Consider the following 22,622-nt stretch of genomic DNA (forward strand, 5'->3'; position numbering starts at 1 on the left):
CATCTGAATTATCCCAGTGGCCACTGTGGGAGTGCTTTGTATATTAATCATTTACTGAGAGTGTTTTGTAAGAGATGAAGTGCGCTGTGTGTATAAACACTTTAATAGATGGTATCCTTTTTCTTAAACGTGTGTAAAATCCAGCTTCAAGCATTTTATGTGTAGATTCACTCACTGCTGTGCCATAAAAAAAACTGTTTGCAGCAGTTATTTTTCATGGCTATGTTACTGACATGTTTTAGATGAGGTTGTTTTTCTTCCACCATGCATCAAGGTTTTATATCTCTACTCTGGGGGTTGAGGTGCAACACGTTCAGGATTCATGGGACCTTTTGATGCTCCGTAAACAGTGGGCGCAATGGGGTTTGTAATGTATCTCCAAGCAGGAGAAATGTTCTGCATGGACTTGATATTCAGACACAGTTACAGTAGGTGTCCTCTGGGCAGTCAGGCGTCCCCATGTGATCAAAGGGTTCTTTAACTATAGCAAAGTATATCTGTGCTTTGCCTGTATAATCTGTTTATGTGTAATATGTAACAGTAGCAGAGGCAATTGTGGCAATGTGCAACAGGCAAGTGGATGCAGTGGATGTTCAGTTAGTGATATATTTTACCCAAAAAAGTCTGTTTTTCTTCAGTTTCTCCATTTTTATATAATAACCTTTGAGCTTTAATGAACATCTACCTGATCAGTGAATTAAATATCGGAAAATACATGATTTAAACTGAAAAAACTCAAAATAAAGAGGATAATACTACAATAAATGGTGATACATTACTTTAAAAAAAAAAGTGTAAATATAGAGAAAAATTCACTTGGGAACTGCCACAAAAGTACCAGTAGGTCTTCATGAGTGGATGTTCAGTTAATGATATACAGTCTACTCTCGTTAAACCGCCCGCCATTATACCGCCATTTTCGCTCACCGCCGACCAAAACCATTGCACAAAAATCCCCAATGCATTATTCCATTAGCTACCGCCATTTCCGCCTATCGCCATCCGCCAGCCCAGTTCCATGTACAAACAACACTTATACCATTGATTTCCCGACCGTTATACCGCCAGCGTGATTGCCATCCAGTACACATAAATTTTAACAATGCACTGAAACAAACATGCCAGACGCTGATCGCGACAAGCTACGAGTGGGTCTACGGAACGGCCACCGTTCATTTATCGCAGAACACTCAGTAGGTCAGGATGTCGGGAAGAGGATGTGGGATTAAGCCAAAGCCTCAAGATGATGGGGTGTCATTTCCCGACACGGTATAATAATGCTTAAAATGTTTCCCCGCTTTAAATGATCCCTTACAACATAACAGAATCAAGATTTATTTAGAAACGCAATTAGAACGGGTTAACGGAGGCAGCATAGACATTATATAGTAAAGACATGCACATTATGGACGCAACCCGTTGTAACGCCATTTTCGCTATGCTGCCAATTTGGCCGTGAACGGAAGTTGGCGGTATATCAAGAGTAGACTGTATTTTACCCAAAACAGTTAGTTTTTCTTCAGTTTTCTCCATTTTTATATGATGACCTTTGAACTTTAATGAACATCTACCTGATCAGTGAATTAAATATAGGAAAATACATGATTTAAACTGAAAAAACTCTTAAAAAAAAAAAAAAAAGAGGATAATACTACAATTAATGGTGATAAATCACTTAAAAAAGATTACATATCAAGAAAAATTCACTTGGGAACTGCCACAAAAGTACCAGTAGGTCTTCATGAGTGGATATTCAGTTAATGACATATTTCACGCAAAAAAAAAAAGTCTGTTTTTCTTCAGTTTTCCCCATTTTTATATATTAACTTTTGAGCTTTAATGAACATCTACCTGATCAGTGAATTAAATATAGGAAAATACATGATTTAAACTGAAAAAACTCAAAATAAAGAGGATAATATTACAATAAATGGTGATAAATCACTTAAAAAAGAATAAATATAGAGAAAAAATCACTTGGGAACTGCCTCAAAAGTACCAGTAGGTCTTCATGAGTGGATGTTCAGTTAATGATATATTTTACCCAAAAAAGTCCGTTTTTCTTCAGTTTTCTCTGTTTTTGTATAATAACCTTTGAGCTTTCATGAACATCTACCTGATCAGTGAATTAAATATATAGGAAAATACATGATTCAAACTGAAAAAACTCAAAATAAAGAGGATAATATTACAATAAATTGTGATAAATCATTGAAAAACGATTAAATATAGAGAAAAATTCACTTGGGAACTGCCACAAAAGTACCAGTAGGTCTTCATGAGTGGATATTCAGTTAATGATATATTTTACCCCAAAAAAGTCAGTCTTTCTTCAGTTTTCTCCATTTTTATAAAATAACCTTTGAGCTTTAATGAACATCTATTTGATTAGTGAATTAAATATATAGGAAAATACATGATATAAACTGAAAAAACTGAAAATAAAGAGGATAATATTACAATAAATGGTGATAAATCACTTGAGAAAGATTAAATATAGAGAAAAATTCACTTGGGAACTGTCACAGAAGTACCAGTAGGTCTTTATGAGTTAAATGAGTGGCTCTGATGTGTCCGTATTATGTTAGCTTGTTCAGTTATAACAGGATATAATTGTCTCTGAGTTCTGAGGAAGGGGACTCTGGAGGACTTTTAGTAAGCCAGGTTTCAGCCACAAAACCGGGAAAAAAAAATCTGAAAATCTCCCATCTTTAGAGAGTAACCTTAGACATTTTGGTGTCAGGATTTTCAATTACTTTTCTTGTAGTGGCATGAATCATATCAGAGGGGACGTTTTTGCAGTTGCACTATCTTTTTCACAGAGCACAGATACATCATGTTCACACATTCTGATCACCAGAGATGTGACCTTTTAAACGCCGATCACTTTCTCGGCCGTCGTCTCATATCAAAGCTGTTTTCATGTGTACCAACAGAAAACAGCAGTTCCTATCTTCCTATGTAGATGCCAAGTTTACAAATGCTGCTGACTGATTCACCACTACGCGGTCTAACCTGTACAAACTCTGGTTTCAGCATCAATCTGTCAGTTGGGCTTTGAAGTCTCTGAAGTGTTGTACAAAAGGGTCTGTTCTCCAGCGTTCGGTGTTTTGTTCAAACTAAAGCATATACATTTTGATCTGCCGCTTACCGTCATACTGTGTTTACTCTTAAGTGTCAGTCACTCTCTGCTCCCCAAAAACCCAAGCTCTATTTCTGTCAAATGTGTTTCTTGTCCTTCTTGTATCCTGACAGTGAATTCAACATGTAACTCAAGTCTAACTTTTTAGAGCACTATACACCTGTCTACACCTCAAAAAAGTATCAGAAAAGACTCAAGCAGCCAAAAAACTTATGGTTTTCAGAAAGTGATAATTGAGTCATTACAGACTAAAATGTTGATATTTATGAACTGGAAATATCATATCTCTTAGTGTTTAAAATCTCTCATTTCATGCTTAACTCATAAAGAACCAGTGCTACTTTTGTGGCAGTTTCCAAATCCATTTTTCTCTCTATTTAACCTTTCTTAAGTATTTTTTTAATCATTTTTTATAATATTAAAAAATAGTATTGTCCCAAATACCATCGGTGATTTCTTTGAATTAAGACAGAGTAATTGTAATTCAAGAGGTCTTTATATTTCTGAATGAACTAAAGTGAGGACAAATGTGAAGTCTAGATGGACTTGAGTTGCAGGTGTGAAATTATGGAATGGACCTGATGATGAATTTAAGTTATTCACTCCTTTGATAAAGTTTTGAAAAATGCCTTAAGTCTAAAATCATTTAGGAATATTGAATTGAGATGGTAAATATGTTTTTTTATGGCGTGAATGCTCGATGCTGTACTCATTTAATTTAATGTAAGCAGTGTATCAGGTGAAAAGGCTCGATAACAAAATAAGCTTTTGCTTCTAACCTATTCCTTTTTTTGGTTTTTATGTTCATTATAATTATTGTACTAAATGCAATGATTAATGTACAAACCAAAAATAAATTCATTCATTCATTCACACATTCATTCATTAATAATATCCTCTGTATTTTGCATTTTTCAGTGAAAATCTGATATTTTCCTATATTTAAGTGTCAGATCATGTAGATATTTATAAAAGCTCAGAGTAATTTCCAAAGTTATTTTATCAAAACACACAAAACTGAAGAAATAGTTACTTTTTTGGTAAAATATACCATTAACTGTACATAAACAAATGTCTCCTTCCACTGTTATTTATGAAATTTCATGGGTTTTACTGGTGAACCCATGTTGTAGAAGATGACGGTGTTTCCATGTTCACTACGAAGCCTCTGAACGTCCAAAAGGGTCATATCTGATGACCATATCAAGATGACAAACCATTTACATTTTACATCAATTATTTTCAAGTATTGATAGGATTAGTGGATCAACAGCTACAACATATTTTAGAAACTTAATGCTTTTGGTCAATGTCAGATGTTTGGGTCTTTATGGGTTAACCAAATTACTACCATGAATCTCCCAGTCTGGTTCAGTACCCACTACCACAATCATGGGGAAGACTGCTGACCTGATTGCTGTCCTTAAGACACTCCTTGACATCCTCCACAAGGAAGTTAAGCCACAGAAGGTCACTGCTAAAAGGGCTGGCTGTTCACAGAGTCCTGTATTAAAGCACACTCGTGGGAACTTGACTGGAGGGGAAAAGTGTACAAGTAACAGGGATGACCACAGCCTCAAGAGGATTGTCAAAAAGGCAGATTCAAGAGCTTGGGAGAGCTTCACAAAGAGTGGACCGAGGCCGAGTCAGGACATCAAGAGCCAATAACCACAAAGGAGTCCAGGAAATGGGCTACAAGTGTTGGATTCAGAGTGTCAAGACTCTCCTGAACCAGAGATGTCAGAAGGCTATTACATGGACCGAGGAGAAAAAGAACTACCCAGTGGCTCCAAGTGCTCTTAACCCTTTATAGGGCACCTGTAGAAATACTGTGAAATTCAACATTTCAACCTTAGTGTGTCATTGGAGGACATAACAAGACTTGGTTTTGTGATATTTTTTTGTTGTTATGTAGAAAATCAAAGTTAATGAAGTGACCATATTTGGTTCCTTACCCATAAGTGGCAAAAAAATAAATAATCCAACAACTATACATACAAAATACAAGAAAAACACATGTAAGGTGAAAGGAACATGTATTTTAGAACATTAGAACATAACTTTTAGAACATTACAACATCATAAGTGCTTGATGGTGTCCTCCCCTCCTCGGGCTCTGCATGCTGCCCCCCCTCCCATAGCCATATTAATTTAAATTCATTCATATAAACTCAAAACAGATAGTAACTGATACAAATACATTGTTTCAAATATTAAATTATTTAGCTCGTTGTATTCTGACTGCCTCCGCCGCTACCACCACCACCACCACAATAATACTAGCAAATTAGGCTACTGCTATTATTAAATATTTTTGTATTATTACAGTGATTATTTTCCCCCTCACTCCCCCCTCTCTCTTTCTCGCTTTCATTCACACACCCCTCTTCCCCTTTTCCCTATCGCCCCTAACCAAGCTATATGGTTTAGTTGCTATTTACATTTATGATCTTTTTCATTGTAATATGACGTTGTTGTTGTTTGTCAATACTCTGTCATTGTTGTTGTTTTTTGTTTATTTGTTTGAGTTTGCCTTTATGTGTTGTTGTTGTTTTTCTGTCCACATTGTCTTGTTAACTATCACTAATTAAAAAAAAAAAAAAAAACATCATAAGTGCTGATCCAGACACCTGTCCACATCCACATTATCTCTTTGAAGATCAATATTTACATTAGTACCATTACTTCATGGTACCTAACAAAGCAGATACACTCACTGTTCATGCAGAGGTGGACCTTGTTTGTCAGTGACCTTGATTGTTGCCTCACTGTCCTCACTGTAACTGTTGCTGTCACTGTCTTGTAAAGTACGTGCAGAAATGACCAAAAATAGTTACTTCCTTAATAAAGGGTTAACAGGTGAAAGTAAATTTTGCATTTTATTTGGAAATCAAGGTTTCAGAGTCTGGAGGAAGAGTCAAGACGCACAGAATTAGGTTACATTACATTCAACTTTATTGTCATTACACACATATATGTACAAGGTCATGAAATGCAGTTTAGTATCTAAGCAGAAATACAATCAGAATCCAGGCTGCTTCAAGTCTAATGCAAACTTTCCACAGTCAGTGATGATTCCAGGTGCCGTGTCATCTACTGGTGTTGGTCGAGTGTGTTTTATCAAGTGCAAGGTCAACACAGCCGTCTACCAGGAGATTTTAGAGCAATTCATGCCCACTTAGAACCTATGTAGTATCGTCATGGGGAAGACGACAATAGCAATAGTGATGCAACCTAGGCTTCGATGACACCTCCACGCCACAATGCACGGATGCTGTAATTTGTACTAAACAGTCCTGACTACGTATTGAGTGCATAATTTTATAAGTTGGACATTTCTTTTTTGTAAATCTTGTAAGCCATAATCAAAATCTAAACAAAATGGCTTAAAATATTTCATTTTATGTGTAATGAATCTAAAAGTTTCACACAACCACTGAGTAATACAAGCAAGAAACACCAGTACAATACACATTTACAAACCAAATGCAGTACTGATATTATTAAAAACTGTGTAGTAGTGCAGCACATCCATTTTACTGAACATGACTGAGTGATTAAATGATGTTTATGATTACGAACATCACAAACTTCATATTTTGTTGCTCTGACCATACTTGTTCTGGCCAGCATATCACTTTAAAGGGGTCATATTTTGCTAAACCCACTTTTATTGGTCTTTGGTACATTTATTTGTGTATTTGGACTCTAATAGTTCGTAAAGTTTGAATTTGAACCCTCCAGGTGCTGCAAAGCTATCTTTCTATTCATTGTGGCAAAAATCGAGTGGATTTCTACAAACTGTGTCAATTCCTGCTTAATTTGTTATGTTTTATAACTAGTTATGTCACAACATTTGCACATATAAGGTCAGGACTTCTGACAAACATTCCTCCGAGTACGACAATTGTTTGTCAGCAGCAGCAGTTGTAGTAAAAACTGAAAATATGTCCAAACTTCAAGTCGTTTGCGTAAAATGTTCAGTTGTTGGTTGTATTAACGAACACAAATGGCTGAACGGGACAGAAAGCATGTTCAGCAACCTGGAGGGGGTGGGGCGTGAAGTAGTTTATTTGGATTTAAAGGGCCAGCACTTAAAGCAACCTTTCTGGTGTCATTACTCAGAAATAGGGTTGAAGATGGACCTGTGAAGTTGAATTAATGAAGAATTCAGACCCAAGCATAGCATTTACAGTTTATGTAGACCACAGGAAAATGTTTTAAAATGCATAATTCCATTTTTTAAAAAAAAGCAAAATATCACTCCTTTAAATGTCGAGTAATAGTCCACGATGCAGCATTATTTACAGAAAATGTGGTGATATGTCAAGCTTTTTTTTTTATATATAATCCATGATGGTAATTTGAGGCCAGAAAGCTGCACCTTGTTTGCAGCAAACAGCCATGGTTTGTTCTCCACTTAGAGCCCCAGAAAGAGCGAGGTCCCGATTGGAGTAATAACTGTTTTTTTAACCACTGTTTCATAGTTTATTTTTACAGGGGACAAGAGCCATACTTCCAGCTCATGACAGTTACATTGCAGGCAGTGCTTCGTGACCTTAAATTAATGCACACGCGCACACACACATACACACAATGTGCTTGACACTAACACACACACTGCTCCACACGACCAAAGCAGAGTGTGATGGATGGAGCTAATTGTCCCTGCCATAACTTTTTGGGGCCTGGGCAGTACCCGCCCAGAGCTAAAGCACCGGTGGATCCAGAAAAATGATGAGTGTGGCAAGGAGGAGAGATTTAGTGAGTAAGGAGAGGCTCTGGAAGGAGGACACGGTGAGAGGCATACAGAGGAGGCTATTTTAGATGGTGGTGGATATGCAGTGTGTCTGTTGTGTGGGAGAAAAAGTGTTGACAGCCATCAGAGGATTTTCAGCTCATTTTTGGATTAAAGAAATTTAAAGATGATTCTGTAATTTATACGCTTGTCTTGTCTTGGCTTATGTGTATACAGTGTTTTTTATTTTTATCTAACCTTTATTTAACAAGGTAAAATCCAATTGAGATTAACCCATAAAGACCAGCAACCAAAACCATCTACTGATTTAAAATGTATAATACCTGTTAATTCATTGATCCTATCAATACGTGTAAATAATTGTTGTAAAATGCAGTTTGTCATCTTTTAATGGTCATCAGATATGACCCATTTGGATGTTCAGAGGCTTCGTAGTGAACGTGGAGACACCAATATATTGACATTTACATTTATGCATTTGGCAGACACTTTTTTCCAAAGCGATTTACAGGGGAAAACCAATCAAATCAGTCAATCAATCAAATTTTGTTTATACAGCGCCAAATCACAACAAAAGTTATCTCATGACACTTTATATATAGAGCTGGTCAAAAACCAGACTCTAAGCAAATTTACAGAAACCCAACAGAATCCTCCAGGAGCAAACACTTGTGACTGGTGACAGTGGTGAGGAAAAACTTCCCTTTAACAGCAGAAACCTGGAGCAGACCCAGACGCCTGGAAGATGGCCGTCTGCCTTGACCAGTTGGGTTTAAAGAGAGAGGGTAAAGGAAGAGAAAAAGAGAAAAAGACTGGGGGAGAAGGGGGGAAGTAGGGGGAGACACGGATGCAGTTGAGGATAAGTGAGTGATGACGATGAAGGCAGGAGAGAGGCAGGACCACAGCAGCAGGTCAAGAGATGATCCTGGGAAAACCTTATTAATATATTTAAAATGGAATGTCTGAAAGTGCTAGGACAGGAGGTGCCCTCGGAAGAGCTGGGTCTTCTATATATTGATATGATATTGATTCAGCAGTAAACTCATGTAGTTTGATAAATAACAGCGGTCGTAGACAGTTGTTTTATGTTCAGATCATGATATGTTTTATTTTATTTCAGTTTTCTCTTTTTCTGGTATAATATCCCTCAAATTTAATCTGGGCTTTTATGAATATCTATGTCATCAGTACATTAAATATTGGAAAATACCTGATTTTCACTGGAAAAATGCTAAATACAGAGGATTATTTCATAATAAATGGTGACAAATCACTTACGAAATGTTAAATATAGAGAAAAAACATCATCTGGGAACTACCACAAAAGTAGCACTGGGTCTTTATGGGTTAAGAACCTCTTTTACAAGGGAGTCTTGGCCAAGATAGGCAGCAGCAAATACAACACACAAATACAAGATTACAGAGTTAAAACACATATAACAGACACATTTGGCAATAGATGGTTGGTAAAAATAACATGTACAAGCAGATTAAGAAAAACAAGTGCAAGTTATGGAGTCGGCCTGAAGAACTCTCAGTTTGGGCTTAAAAGTGCTTAAAAAATTTAACTCAATCTCTAGTCTTTCTGCAGCTGATTCCATGCATAAGATGCAGAGTAAACAAAAGTCATTTGACCCTGTTGTGTACAGGTGAATGGAACAGAAAGCAACAACAGTCATTTGTACGGAGAGAATAACACTCAGAATGTCTCCACAATTAATGTACAAATGTAGAAAGGCAAGAGGCGAAGTATAGCCTATATAAACATGTACCAATGGCTGATCCTAATTAAAATATAACACAAAATTGTGGTGAACTAGAAATAAAATAAAAATGCATGTATGTCAAATTATTTGGTATCTGACGTGTTGTTGTAAAAACACATGTACCTATAAGTTATTTCCTTTCAACGAAAGCATCCAGTGACTTATTAAAATAATAATGATATATACAGTCGCTGAAAAAATTATTAGACCATCAAGTCATCAAAAACAATGGTTATGCAATCAAGCACTAACTCCTGTGTGTATCATGTGACTAAAACAGACAGAGAAGAAAACATGGAATGCCTAAAAGCACTGTTTTTGGCAGTACAATGCCATAGATATTGATGTAAGAACTGAAGTGATTTTGGTTATCAAGAAAACATGGAAAATCGATAGATATCAACTCTGAAATGAAATTCTTATTAGCTATTTTTGTTGCAATCATTATATTTGTCCAAACAAATGTACCTTTAGTTTTACCAGGCATTAAAATGAACAAGAAATTGAAGAAAACAAGGGTGGTCTAATAATTTTTTTCACGACTGTATCTTCTTCAATGAAGTCATTTTTGGAGATATTGCACTTATTTGTCCCATCCCATGTTACTTCCATTTAGGCAAATTACAACCCCATTTCCAACAAACTTAGTACTTTGTGTAAAATATTAGTTGAAAACAGAGTGCACTGACTTTTATTCACAATATAACAGAAAACATACTGAAAAAGAATATTATTGTGAAGACATTGACAAAGGTAGCAGTCTGTCCTTCCTCTTTTTCTTCCTCGCATTTTTATTGTTTGTTGAAAGATTAGAAAAGGAAAGAAAGAAAGAAAGAAAGAAAGAAAGAAAGAAAGAAAGAAAGAAAGAAAGAAAGAAAGAAAGAAAGAAAGAAAGAAAGAAAGAGAAAGAAAAAGAAAGAAAGAAAGAAAAAGAAAGAAAGAAAGAAAGAAAATTAAGTTTTTGTGTTGTAGGAGTATGTCTATGCATCTGTGAGGAAGATTCTCTCAAACATTGTCTGAATAAAGCGTTTTTAATTCCCATAGCTGTACTTCCATCTTAGTTTGCATCTCTTTTCCTCATCATGTCTCCGTTAAAGTGTTTGACTAATTCAGGTCTTTCTCCTTCGTTGTAGTGCCTTTCATTTCCCCTTTTGTTTTCTCCCTCTTCATCAGGCCTGTCCCTTCTCTGTGCTCGCAATCTGTTCATATTTTAATCTAAATTTCAGATTCGTATAATGAGAATTCTTGATGGACGGCATTGTTTCCGATGCTTATGAGCAAACAGAATTGCAGTGTATTTTGCACAAAGAAAACTGATTTGCCTAATTTATCTTTCCACAAATAACAGTCGAGACTGTTCTTTACAGATGCTCCAAAATTCTGAATGGAAAACAGCTGGCAGAAGCTGGCAGAAAGCCATGCATGGGATCACACAGACATACTGTTAGCAACACACGGAACACTTTATTACTTCAATGTCCCTATTTCAACCATTAAGTGATAAAGGATAGCACAAAAGTGAGAAACAGCTCCAGGACAAATCTCGGAAAACTCTCCTTTATTACACAGTTGTCAGTCTGTATCATGCTCTGCCGCGCTGCCTTTTTTCCCAGCTGCACATCCTTCTGCTGCCTCTCACGTACCCGCACACGGCTCAAGAAAACTGCTTCACTGAGACAAACGAGAGTTGGGACTGAGAAAAATACAAGCCTTCTCAAAGTCCTGTTAAAGTATGGAGCAGCTCAGGTCAGTCATCTTTGTGCCCAGAGTGAAAGTGAGCTTGAACTATCTCATTTTAACACAATTAAAGGAGCTCAGTGTAGTATTTTTTTTTTTTTTTAATCTTTTTTTTGAGCATACAAAAGGAGCAGCATTACAGTGCATTCATTATACATTGCCTTTTATACCATTTTCCCCCATGCCCAAACCAACCCCAAGGCCCTCCGAGAAGGGGCAACAGCAGAAACAAGAACATCATAACAGTCTCTGAGCAGCAGAAAATCAAATAAGTACAAGCAGTATCAAATCTGTGATGTACAAGAATATTAACTGAACTAATGGAAATACAAGAAAATATAAATAAATAAATTTAAAAAAAAAAAAAAGAGAGAAGAAAGTCATAGCTTGTAGATACCTGTGCTTACTTTAAAATATTAGACATTACATCGATGTATCAAATGTGGTAATGTAGTATTTCTACTTTAAAATGTTTAAATATGGCCTTAAGTAGCATTACAGTGTTTAGAATAAAGAGTCCTGAAGTTAAGCCAAAGACGCTAATGTGTTGGATTGTATAGAAATTAACTGAATATACAGTATTTACCCTGATGGACTGGCAAATTTATGTGACCACTAGAGGGAGTAGTGAGTCACTCTGCCAGTGTTGGAAAACTAATGCCACAGGGCCTTTGACCAAAACAACAGAAAGTAACAACATGGTATGAGAAATATTAAGAAACAACTTTTAAAGTCAAATAAAGTAACAAAACCACAAAAGTGAGTAGTATTGTTGCTGATTTTGTCACTGGACACAAGTGTAAATGAAAAAATGGAGTTTGATGTTCAAATCGCAGCAATTTATCTACATGAGTGAGTTTGATTATGAGGCTTATGAAGGTATAAAGTTATTATGTGATGGTATTATTTTTGTTAAGTTTCCTCTTTATCATTTCAGACTAAACTGGGACAGTTCTGACCTTGTTTGGACGATTCCAAGCAGATCTTTAGTACAGCTATCGACAACACAAAATGTTTAGGAAACAAACGCGATTTGTGGTTTTAACGCATAAAGACCCAATGTGACTTTTGTAGTAGTTCCCAAATAATTTTTTATCTCTATTTAACCTTTTTTAAGTGATTTATCACCATTTACTGTAATATTACCCAATATATTTGGTGAATTGTCAGTGAAAATCAAGTGTTTTCTTATGTTCAGTTTACTGATCATGTAGAATGTTCATAAAAGCTCAGATTAAAATTGAAGTTTATTATATTTGAAACAGAAAACTGAAGAAAAATGGACTTTTTCAGCATGATATTAGTAAACCAAGTGTCTGCATCCAATGTCATTGATCCAACTCCATGGGTTCTACTGGTGAATCAATGTTTGGGTTATATCTGATGACCATGAACAGATGACAAACTGCTTTTTTTTTTTTTTTTTTTTTTTTACCAATTATTTACATGGATTGCTAGGATTAGTGGATATTAGTTGCTATTACTTCAGATCAGTAGATGCTTTTGGTTGACAGTGGATGTTTGGGTCTTTATGGGTTAATGTGGCTGTTTTCTGTCCAAAAACACAGGAAAGGTAATAGAGTTATAATGTAAACTATCAACTGATGCATCAAGTGAAGATTATAAAACTGTCAAAATAATCTGACGGGTTTTTTTTGGTTTTTTTTTTTTTTTGAAAGTGAATACTTGATAGTAAAACAGTACAGGTGTATTTAAAACTTTATTCAGAGATTGATGCAGTCTATGCTTTGTGTTGGTTCGATGGTGGTTTTGGTAGCTGTAAGTGTACAGAGCATCGCTATCTTGTATTTACTATTTTCTGTACATGGTCCCTGCCAAATAAAGTAATAAACTAATAAAACACTCATAAGATATGAAATTGAATGTTTGAATAAAACAGTGTCTGAGATTTCTTCCCACCAGACTGTTTATCGTTATAGAATGATAGAATGAATGTTTTGTGTTTCTTTCAGCTCTCCTCCTGCTGTACGATGTCACTAACAAAACATCCTTTGACAACATACAGGTAGGATGCTTGTCCTTGCTCTTTGTTCTCTCGTTAATATTGAAATGTGAATGATTGTGTTTGATCTGGCATCATCTTTCACTGTCATGCCCTCACTTTGTTGCATTCATAAATACACATTGTTATTTCAAAAACATCGTCGAAGCAAATCATTGTGCAGATGCCAAATATCATGCCTGAATATGTTTATTTTAGATATAACTTGGCGCTCAGTGTAAATGTATTTACAAGGCTGTGGATTGGATTAATGCCAAGATGTTACAATAGGCTCAGTATCATCTGACACGTAAGTCATTATAAATAATTGTCTGACTGGATGATGGGGCTCTGTAAAGACAAAATGGCTACTTTGATTGTGAAGGTCATTTGTAGTAGGATTATTAACCCACGTCTCGTAAAACAGCCCAGTAAGATATCGCTTGTGACAGATGGTTGAGCAGACAGAGCAATTTGAAGTTTGTCCTTCTGTTTGTTTTAAAAGAGAGGAGACAGAGAAAAATATAACAAGTAGGAGAAGAGGTGACAGTAAAGGACTGAATGTGATTTAGTGCAGGACAGCATGGCCAGCTTTGGACTAGAGGGAATATGAAACTGTGTTCTTATCTGGCAGACCTCCAGTATATATGCGTTTGCACTAATGTCAAAAGAATGTGTGATGTTTAATGTTTCCTACTAAAAATACGGTTATTGTTCTCTTTGGAGTGAACATGAATCATAATATCTCCCAAGGTTATTATTTTCAACAAAAACTAACGAAATGCCGAAAACTAGAATTGAAAAAACATTTTCGTTAACTGAAATAAATAAAAACTATAATTAAAAGAAAAAAAACAATAACTGAAACTGTATTGTGTGCTTACAAAACTAACTAAAACGGAAAAAAACTATGGATAAAATTCCCTTCGTTTTTGTTTTGGTCAATGTCGGATTGATGTGAAATTGATTTATTTCACTCCATCAATTTTAGTTTGCGGCACCATACGGTATTTCACAGTTCATCACTTGGTTTAGAGTTGGAAACATGGAGACTGAGTCCTGACAGGGATTTATGTGAATACGACAGTGAAGAAGAGAAAAGATATGAAAAAACTCAAACTAATACTAGAATTAAACTAAAACTAAGCATTTAGGAAAAAAAAAAAAAAAAAAAAACTTATAGAAACTAGCAAACCTGCTCTAAAAACAAATGAAAACTAACTGAATTAGAGAAAAAAAAAAGTCAAAACTAACTAAAACTAAACTATCATGAAAAATCCAAAACTATTATAACTTTGATATCTCCACTGTGTTTTTGACATGAATAACGTCCTCTCTAAGACAGGTTGTTGCTCCACTGATCTTTAACCATAACCCATTTATGTCCTTTCTATTTTCCCAGAGCTCTATATCTCCAAGTTTATTCAACTAACAAAGACTTTACAGGCTTTTACTAGGCAGTCTTTTTGCATTAAATTTTATTACTCTCTGTAGAGAAATTTGTCCTCAATATTTGACTCATTCAACCCTCATTCAAGCAGATGTGATATAGAAGGTTGGAGGATCGCCTTGTGAACAAAGGGTTGCTGGATCTATTCCCCAGACTAAGAGAAATTTTTGGCTCTTGTGCCCTTGAGCAAGGCACTTAACCCACCATTAGCTCATTGGGTGCCTGACATGACAGCCCACTGCTCCTATAGTCTGCAGTGTGTGGTGTGTTCCTACATGTTCAGTTAGTGATGGGTTAAATGCAGAGGGTCCCTTTCAGTCTATAGTCGTTTTTCCATTGACCCTCAAATTGCGCAAATGTAACTTGCGCATAAAAATTTACCTAATGGAAAAACGACAATTTCGCCAAAAGTCTCACTTTTCGATTAAAAGTTTTTGCGCTGGCAAGAGGTGGTTTTTCGGATGTAGCGCAAATAGTATATTGCACAAAAGTGGAATGGAAAGACCTTTTTTCGCAACTAGAGTCAGGTGAATTAAAAAAACGGATGTTGACATACGTTACAACAAGCAAAGAAGAAGAAGAAACATGTCATGGTATGTCTAGGCACACCAGGAAACCCAATCATTTTTTAATTTAATACGAGATAGAGGGGTAATATATAATAATAATGAATACATCTGTAAATCAACACCATATTTACGTTCGCCGCCATGTTTATGAAAGGACTTCTCATGTCATCTCACGATAATAAATAAACCATCGCATTTGTGATTTAATGGAAAAACAAACAATACGCACTTCTGTTGTTTCGACATTTAGTAAATATTGGTAAAGTTTTGCACAGATGTCCAATGGAAAAGTGATTTGTGTTGCATCTTCACATGTAAAATATACTGATAATAAATACTCTTTTAGAGCCAAGACAGCCTCTTTGCAGCACGTAAGGACCAGCTTCAGATTGGACTAGCTTCTTGATCAATTCCCGTATTCCTAAAAGGCCTTATTACTTAAAATGCATGTCTTGACAGTGTTCGGGGAAATCATCATTAGGAAGAACATGCAAATTCAACTCCAAAGGCCCCAGTCAGCATTGGCTGGGACTGAAAAGTGCTGACCTCATCAGTTGGCTGTTAAATGGTCCTGCTTGGTGCTCTCTGAAGAACACAAACCAATACGATGGACTAGATGCACCTTTCAACTCATGCAAAGAAATAGCCACACAATGTAGGTTTTCTCTCACACACAACCATACTGGATATTCATAAATTAATAAAATGTCGTTGACTGTACAGGAACGGTGCCGTGTGTGATGTTGTATTTCACAAAAGCCGTTTGATTATTTCTGTTCTGCAGAACACAGCAGTCTACAAATCAAATCACAGTCTAGTCTTGGCTGACCAGACATATTCCCTGTATTGATTCAGGTAATTAAAAGAAAATGAAAAGTCAATACCAATCTGACATAAGGAATTTCATTACTTTCATTTTTTGTCATATTACTAAACAGCGATAGAGCTTGCATTTGGCAGTTCCATGATGTCATGAAATCACAAAAAAATATATATTTGTGGTCTTAAAGGAGTGATATTTAGCTTTTTTTAAAATGGAATTATGCATTTAAAACATTGCCTGTGTTCTACATAAACTGTAAATGCTCTGCTTGGGTCTGAATTCTTCATTAATTCAACTCCACAGGTCCATCTTCAATCCTATTTCTGAGTAATGACACCAGAAAGGTCATTTTGAGCGCTGGCCCTTTAAATGCACACGAACCACTTCACGCCCCACGTACTCCAGGTTGTTGACTGTGCTGCTCTGTCCCGTTCAACCAACAGCTGAACATTTTAGGTAATCGGCTCCAAGTTTGGACATATTTTCAGTATGGACTACAGCCACTGCTGCTGACAAACAATTATGGCGTATACGGAGAATGTTCATCAGAAGTCTTTGACCTTAATGCGCAAATGTCATGATGTAACTAGTTATAAAACATAACAAATTAAGAAGGAATTGAAACGGGTTGTAGAAATCCACTTGATTTTTGTCAGAATGAATATAAAGCAAGTAAGTAAAGCTTTATTTATGTAGCACTTTTTAAAACAACATGTTACAAAGTGCTTCACATAAAGGAGAGATAGATAAGAACAAATAGGAAAGACAAGAATAAGAAAACAGTTTCAACATGCAGATACAAACTTTCTGGCACAAGCGACACACACTGAACGAACCCCATGGCCACATATGTCCCAAACAACCCCTAAGACAGACCCATAACCAACACTTAATACACCAATACACAGGCACAATATAGATGTAAACAAACCTCCATACACAAATATATGTATACGCACACACACACTGCACTATCCTGATTTAATGAAGTGCTTGTTTATAAAAGTGAGTTTTTAAGAGTCGCTTGAAGGTATCTATAGAATCTGATGATCTGATGAAATGGGGAAGACTATTCCAGAGGGTTGGGGCCAGAATATAAAGATAGCTTTGCAGCACCTGGAGGGTTCAAATTCTAACTTTATGAACTATTAGGATCCAAATACACAAATAAATGAACCAAAGACTAATAAAAGTGGGTTTAGCAAAATATGACCCCTTTAATGTCAAAGTAGTGTTGGCAGAAATGTTCTTAACTGCACTGTATTATCAACATGAATACATTTCAAGACAAATACTGCAGCTGACCTTCCTTTACTTCTCTTTATACGACCACTGCTGCCGGTTCTGCTGCTCATAGTGTCTTTCTGCTTCACTTTCCACAGGCCATCACTAATATGTCTTTCAGAGCAGCAAAGTGGCTGTTAAGGGAGGAGGAGGTTGTTAGTCAGTCGCCTTTCCTGTAGAAATATGACATTTCCTTCTACCCAGAGAAATCATTAAAGCAGAAATTATGCGTCTTTAGCTGCAGATGTTAACATCAGCTCAAGGAGATGCAAAGAGAGGGGCGTGTATGTCATCTGGATTTAATATTTTTTTCTGTGTGTTTAACAGAGTGGATGGCAAGGTTCAGAAATTTGCAGCACACGGGTGAAGCACAGCTGTTACTGATAACATTAATGACGGCTCCGAGTCAAGTTAGTCTCCTTGTTTTTCCACGAGGCGGCAAACACAGCAGCAGGGACCTGAAATCAAAGCAGCTCAGACATTTCATTATTTTCACCTGCGCTTTCCCGTTGTTACAGCATCTAAATCAAATCAATCAGTCCACCCTCTGAGGATGCTCTCAGTGTGCTTACAGCTCCACAGCTTCACAATTTGTCTCCTGGAGAGTCCCAGGTGAGCTGCATCATTGACTAAGACTCTCCCCCCTTGTGTAATGTCTCAACCAATCCCCCAACTGTTTTCTGCACATTTATTAAACTAATAGGTTACTTACTTAAAATCTTAATCTAGTTTGTCTTTGCCTACTTTGTTTGAAAGTTTCACTTAATAATGAGACTTTCACAGGGAGACTGTTATTAAATACTTATTGGTTAACATTTGCTTAGAGGTTTTATTTATGTCTTTGTGCATAAGAAATCAATATAAGTAAATCCCCAAAGAACTTTGTGTTGGTAAATGCAAGTTATGCAGATTTACAGGATTTCAGTTCTGTTGCAACATGTTGATGGTCATATGAACTATGTTTTCAGGTCAAAAATGTCCAATATCATCACAATTAATGCTATATTTTCATGTCAAAAATGGCCAAGTTATATTTTAACTGAATTTACCTGAAAAACAAATATTCTATTCTTTTAGATTCCCCAATTTTTCTTACAAGATTATATACTACATATCACATGTTTTATTTTTACAGGTTGCAATATGGAGTACGGTGCTGATCCATCCTGCTTATGTTACGCCAATACATACATTAAGAATGTCACACGTCACTTTTTAAATCAATAGTTTTCTAATAATAAGCATTTTTATAAAGAAATAACAATTCTATATTGTTATTTACTCTTTAGTATGATGATAAACTATACAATAAATAATTCTGATACTAGTTTTTGCACAGGGATCATTTGTGGAAACGGTGACATGGCTGCCGAGCATCAGTATGATGGGATCCGTAATAACCATGTCACATCCGTCCACTGACACATTTTGTGTTTTTGTGTCAGCTGTTATTGTTTTAGATCCACAATACTAACATTTATGAATAAGAGGAGAATTAGCAATAGTAAGTATATAAGCTTATCACTAATACCGTACTGGTACTGACCAGATCACCATGGGTAATGTGACGTCCGTCCACCAGCAAAAGTTTTCACATACACGTGCTATTCAAAATCCAATATTTCTGAAAATATAGCTTCCACTGTCAAATAATATCAGTAGTCTATGCACAAATGTATTAGCATTTCAACACAGTTCTATGCATTTCGTACAACTTTTTTTTTTTTGACAAAAATGGCCACTCATTTGACCCCCTAAGTAAATTTTAGTTAATATCTGAAGCCCTATTCATAATAATATACCCTGTAATTTGAAAATTTACCCCCCACCACAGCAGTAAATTAGGACAGGCAAAGTCGGTTTGTTATCTGAATTTACAGACATCATTCCCCCGTACTGATGTAAAGGTTCACCACTTGCAGATAATTGTTGAAATATGTCACTCATGTTATCTATCTTATCATCTTTTCAGATTTAACTTTTCTGAAGGATCTAAGTTTGCTCTTTCAGTGAATATACATGCTGCATGACATGAGCTTCCTGGATTTCCACCAAAAACACTTTTTTAAGTTTCATTTATAATGACTGGCATGGGCTCCACAGTCTACAACCAGGAAATAAGAAGGATAAATGCAATAGGAAATTAAAAAAAAAAAAAAAAAAAAAAAAAAAGGCCAAATCACAGGGGTATGGATTCACACAGTACTATTACCACAGGACATCTGTGTTTGCTGCAAAGGTCAAATTTTTGTTATAGCAAAGGCATGCCAGATTTGCACAGAATTAACTTAACAGATGATCTGCAAGTCCACAAGTAATTCAAGACAAATAGAGCGTTAGACATTAATGACCCTACAAATCCCTAAGTAAGATCAACTACTCCCTCAACACTTCCACACTCTACCAAAAGGAACAGAGCTGAATACTTCCCAAGGAGGCTCGGGTTCTTAAATGTCTGCAGTTATATGCTGCAAATATTTTATCAGTCAGTGATAGCAAGTATCTTTTTTTATCCTCCATCTGACGGGGAGGTAGCATCAAAAACAAGAATGTAAAGACAGGCTGGTAGAAAAGGCTTGAGGGAGGTTGGATTCACTGGTGACCATACTGTTTATAACATACCAATTGAAGGAAACAGATGTGGAGAACGGCTCACGTCACTGCACTACAGGTCTCACCAATATAGGAAATCGTTTACCCTCACTGCCCTTTGACCCATGACCCCATCTAACACCTATCCAACATTCTGTGCATTAATGCTTTATGGACTACTTTACCGCTACCACAACTTACTACCAGTGCCAGCCAGTCTATAGGGTCACTAGGACACTGCCTCCAATTAACATCTGATAGAAAAGGAGAACTGTTTTAGCTATAATATATTAATCATAGTTCTTCTGACATATGTTATGCCCTGGCTCAGTGGATGCAACATAAGAGAAGACAAAATCCTTACCATAAAATATAGGATTTATTAATACAAAAAGCCTAGGGGAAAAATAACAGAAAAAAGAGGAGAAGTGCTGGTGAGCAGCAGTGCTGCTGGTCTGGCTGCCAGGCTGGAGAGAGAGAGAGCGAGGGTGTGGCCAAGGTGGACCTTTAAAGGCTCCGAATCAAGGGCAGGCTGGAAACCCTGGAACTGGTGTGAGAGTCAGGACAGCTCAATAAATAACACATAAAACTAAGTGTAAGTCTTTAAAATATAATGCTCATCCTGTGCCCCATACATCATTTCAAGTTGTTTTTAACTGCATTTACATAATTTCTGTGTGAATTTGTTCACTTCCTGTTTGTGGGACACCAGACAATGAATGAATGAAAACAATGAATGTGCATGTAACTCCAAAAGGTTTTAGAGAACAGGTGAAAGGATGAAAATCACACAAGGTCACAATTTCTGCTTGTTCTTATGTGACTGGATGATTTTTGCTGGGTTGCAAAGTAGCCTTGAGTGAGATACAGATGGTATCAGCATCTCAGAATGAACACAAAGCAAACGATTAACCTCCTCCGATCCTCACAGGTAAAAAAGTTTAACCGTGTTCAGCACATTCAAAGTATTCACAGTATAATATCAGAAATGTTGAGCCCTAATATAACAACTATTTTGTGGCTCAGTGGTTTGGATACAGGGATGTCACCAGAGGGATTGAGTCCCGTTCTTTTGTAGTTTCCTCCACCATTCTTTTTTAACCTTTTTTTTTTTTTTTTTTTTGCAAAAAATATTAAAATAGTTGTAGTTGAACAAAATCTAAGGCCTTTAACATGTCAACACACACATCAGATGATCAAATAACTGACACATCAATTATGTGGCAATGTACGCTAAATCACTATTGTATTTAAGATTAAGATTCTTTTATCTGTCTGTATATAACACATGTAGACATGCACCACCCACCAAAATTGATTGGCATGTAAAACCCATCACTAGAACATGCGGAAACACTTCAGACTTGCTTTATTATCATTCAATAAATGCACCATCAGTACCTTATTAAATGAAATATCAGTGCTTGGCTCACCACAATGTCAGTTCATAAAAAAATAAATAAAAACACACCTTGCGAAATATACAAATAGCCTAAAATACAGTACACATTTTATATGTATATGTAGCCCACTTCTCCCGAATACTGCAGAGAGGGGCCCTGGGGTGTAAAGAAACCAAACTATCTAATAACAAATGAATCCCTTGAAATAATGTGTCTGTCTCTCTCTCTAAATGTAATGATTTTGATTGTCTTGTATTGCTTTGATATGCCTGGCTAATCCAAATAATAACTGTAATAAAGTTAGAATAATAATAAACAATCACTACACTCAGTTTTACTCAGGAAAATATGACAAATGAAATATCACAAGACTCTGTTTTACGAAATAATGAATCAATTATTTACTTCAAATAATTCAAATTATTTAAATGTAACAAACAAGCTTTCTGGAAAAAAAAAAAAAAACAATAAAATAAATTTCTTACTTACTGTCCACAAAAAAAATAACAAATCATAAAGCAACCTAATCCACAGTCAATTCTCAAATTAGACCCAATAACTCACTATAAGTTTCTGGCAAATACCTTTCAATGTAAATTGAAATTCCCTTTAAGTCCCAAAAATATACACTTTAAGTTTACAGAAATAATAAAATATAACTTCTCTTCCACTCTAGATTTTTGGATTTCAGTTACCTTCTCTGCAATAACCTAAGCTAAACACATACACCTAACTCAGTGGGCCCACGGTCACAATCACATACACATACAGGGTGGGGAAGCAAAATTTACAATGAACATTTAGTTGTTTTTTCTCAGCAGGCACTACGTCAATTGTTTTGAAACCAAACATATACTGATGTCATAATCATACCTAACACTATTATCCATACCTTTTCAGACACTTTTGCCCATATGAGTAATCAGGAAAGCAAACGTCAAAGAGTGTGTGATTTGCTGAATGCACTCGTCACACCAAAGGAGATTTCAAAAATAGTTGGAGTGTCCATAAAGACTGTTTATAATGGAAAGAAGAGAATGACTATGAGCAAAACTATTACTAGAAAGTCTGGAAGATACTATTAAAGAAGAATGG

General features: G+C 36.0%; 1 protein-coding gene across 1 annotated transcript in view; it reads left to right on the forward strand.

Annotated features, from left to right (window-relative positions):
• LOC115423964 (ras-related protein Rab-26-like) overlaps positions 1 to 22,622 on the forward strand; it is a 109,027-nt gene that overhangs the window by 50,175 nt on the left and 36,230 nt on the right. The window contains exon 5 of the mRNA XM_030141009.1: positions 13,378 to 13,430. Coding sequence (XP_029996869.1) covers positions 13,378 to 13,430 — 53 coding nt within the window. The remainder of the gene's footprint in view (positions 1 to 13,377; positions 13,431 to 22,622) is intronic.

This window comes from Sphaeramia orbicularis, chromosome 8 (genome assembly GCF_902148855.1).
Source record: "Sphaeramia orbicularis chromosome 8, fSphaOr1.1, whole genome shotgun sequence".
Classification (NCBI taxonomy): Eukaryota; Metazoa; Chordata; class Actinopteri; order Kurtiformes; family Apogonidae; genus Sphaeramia; species Sphaeramia orbicularis.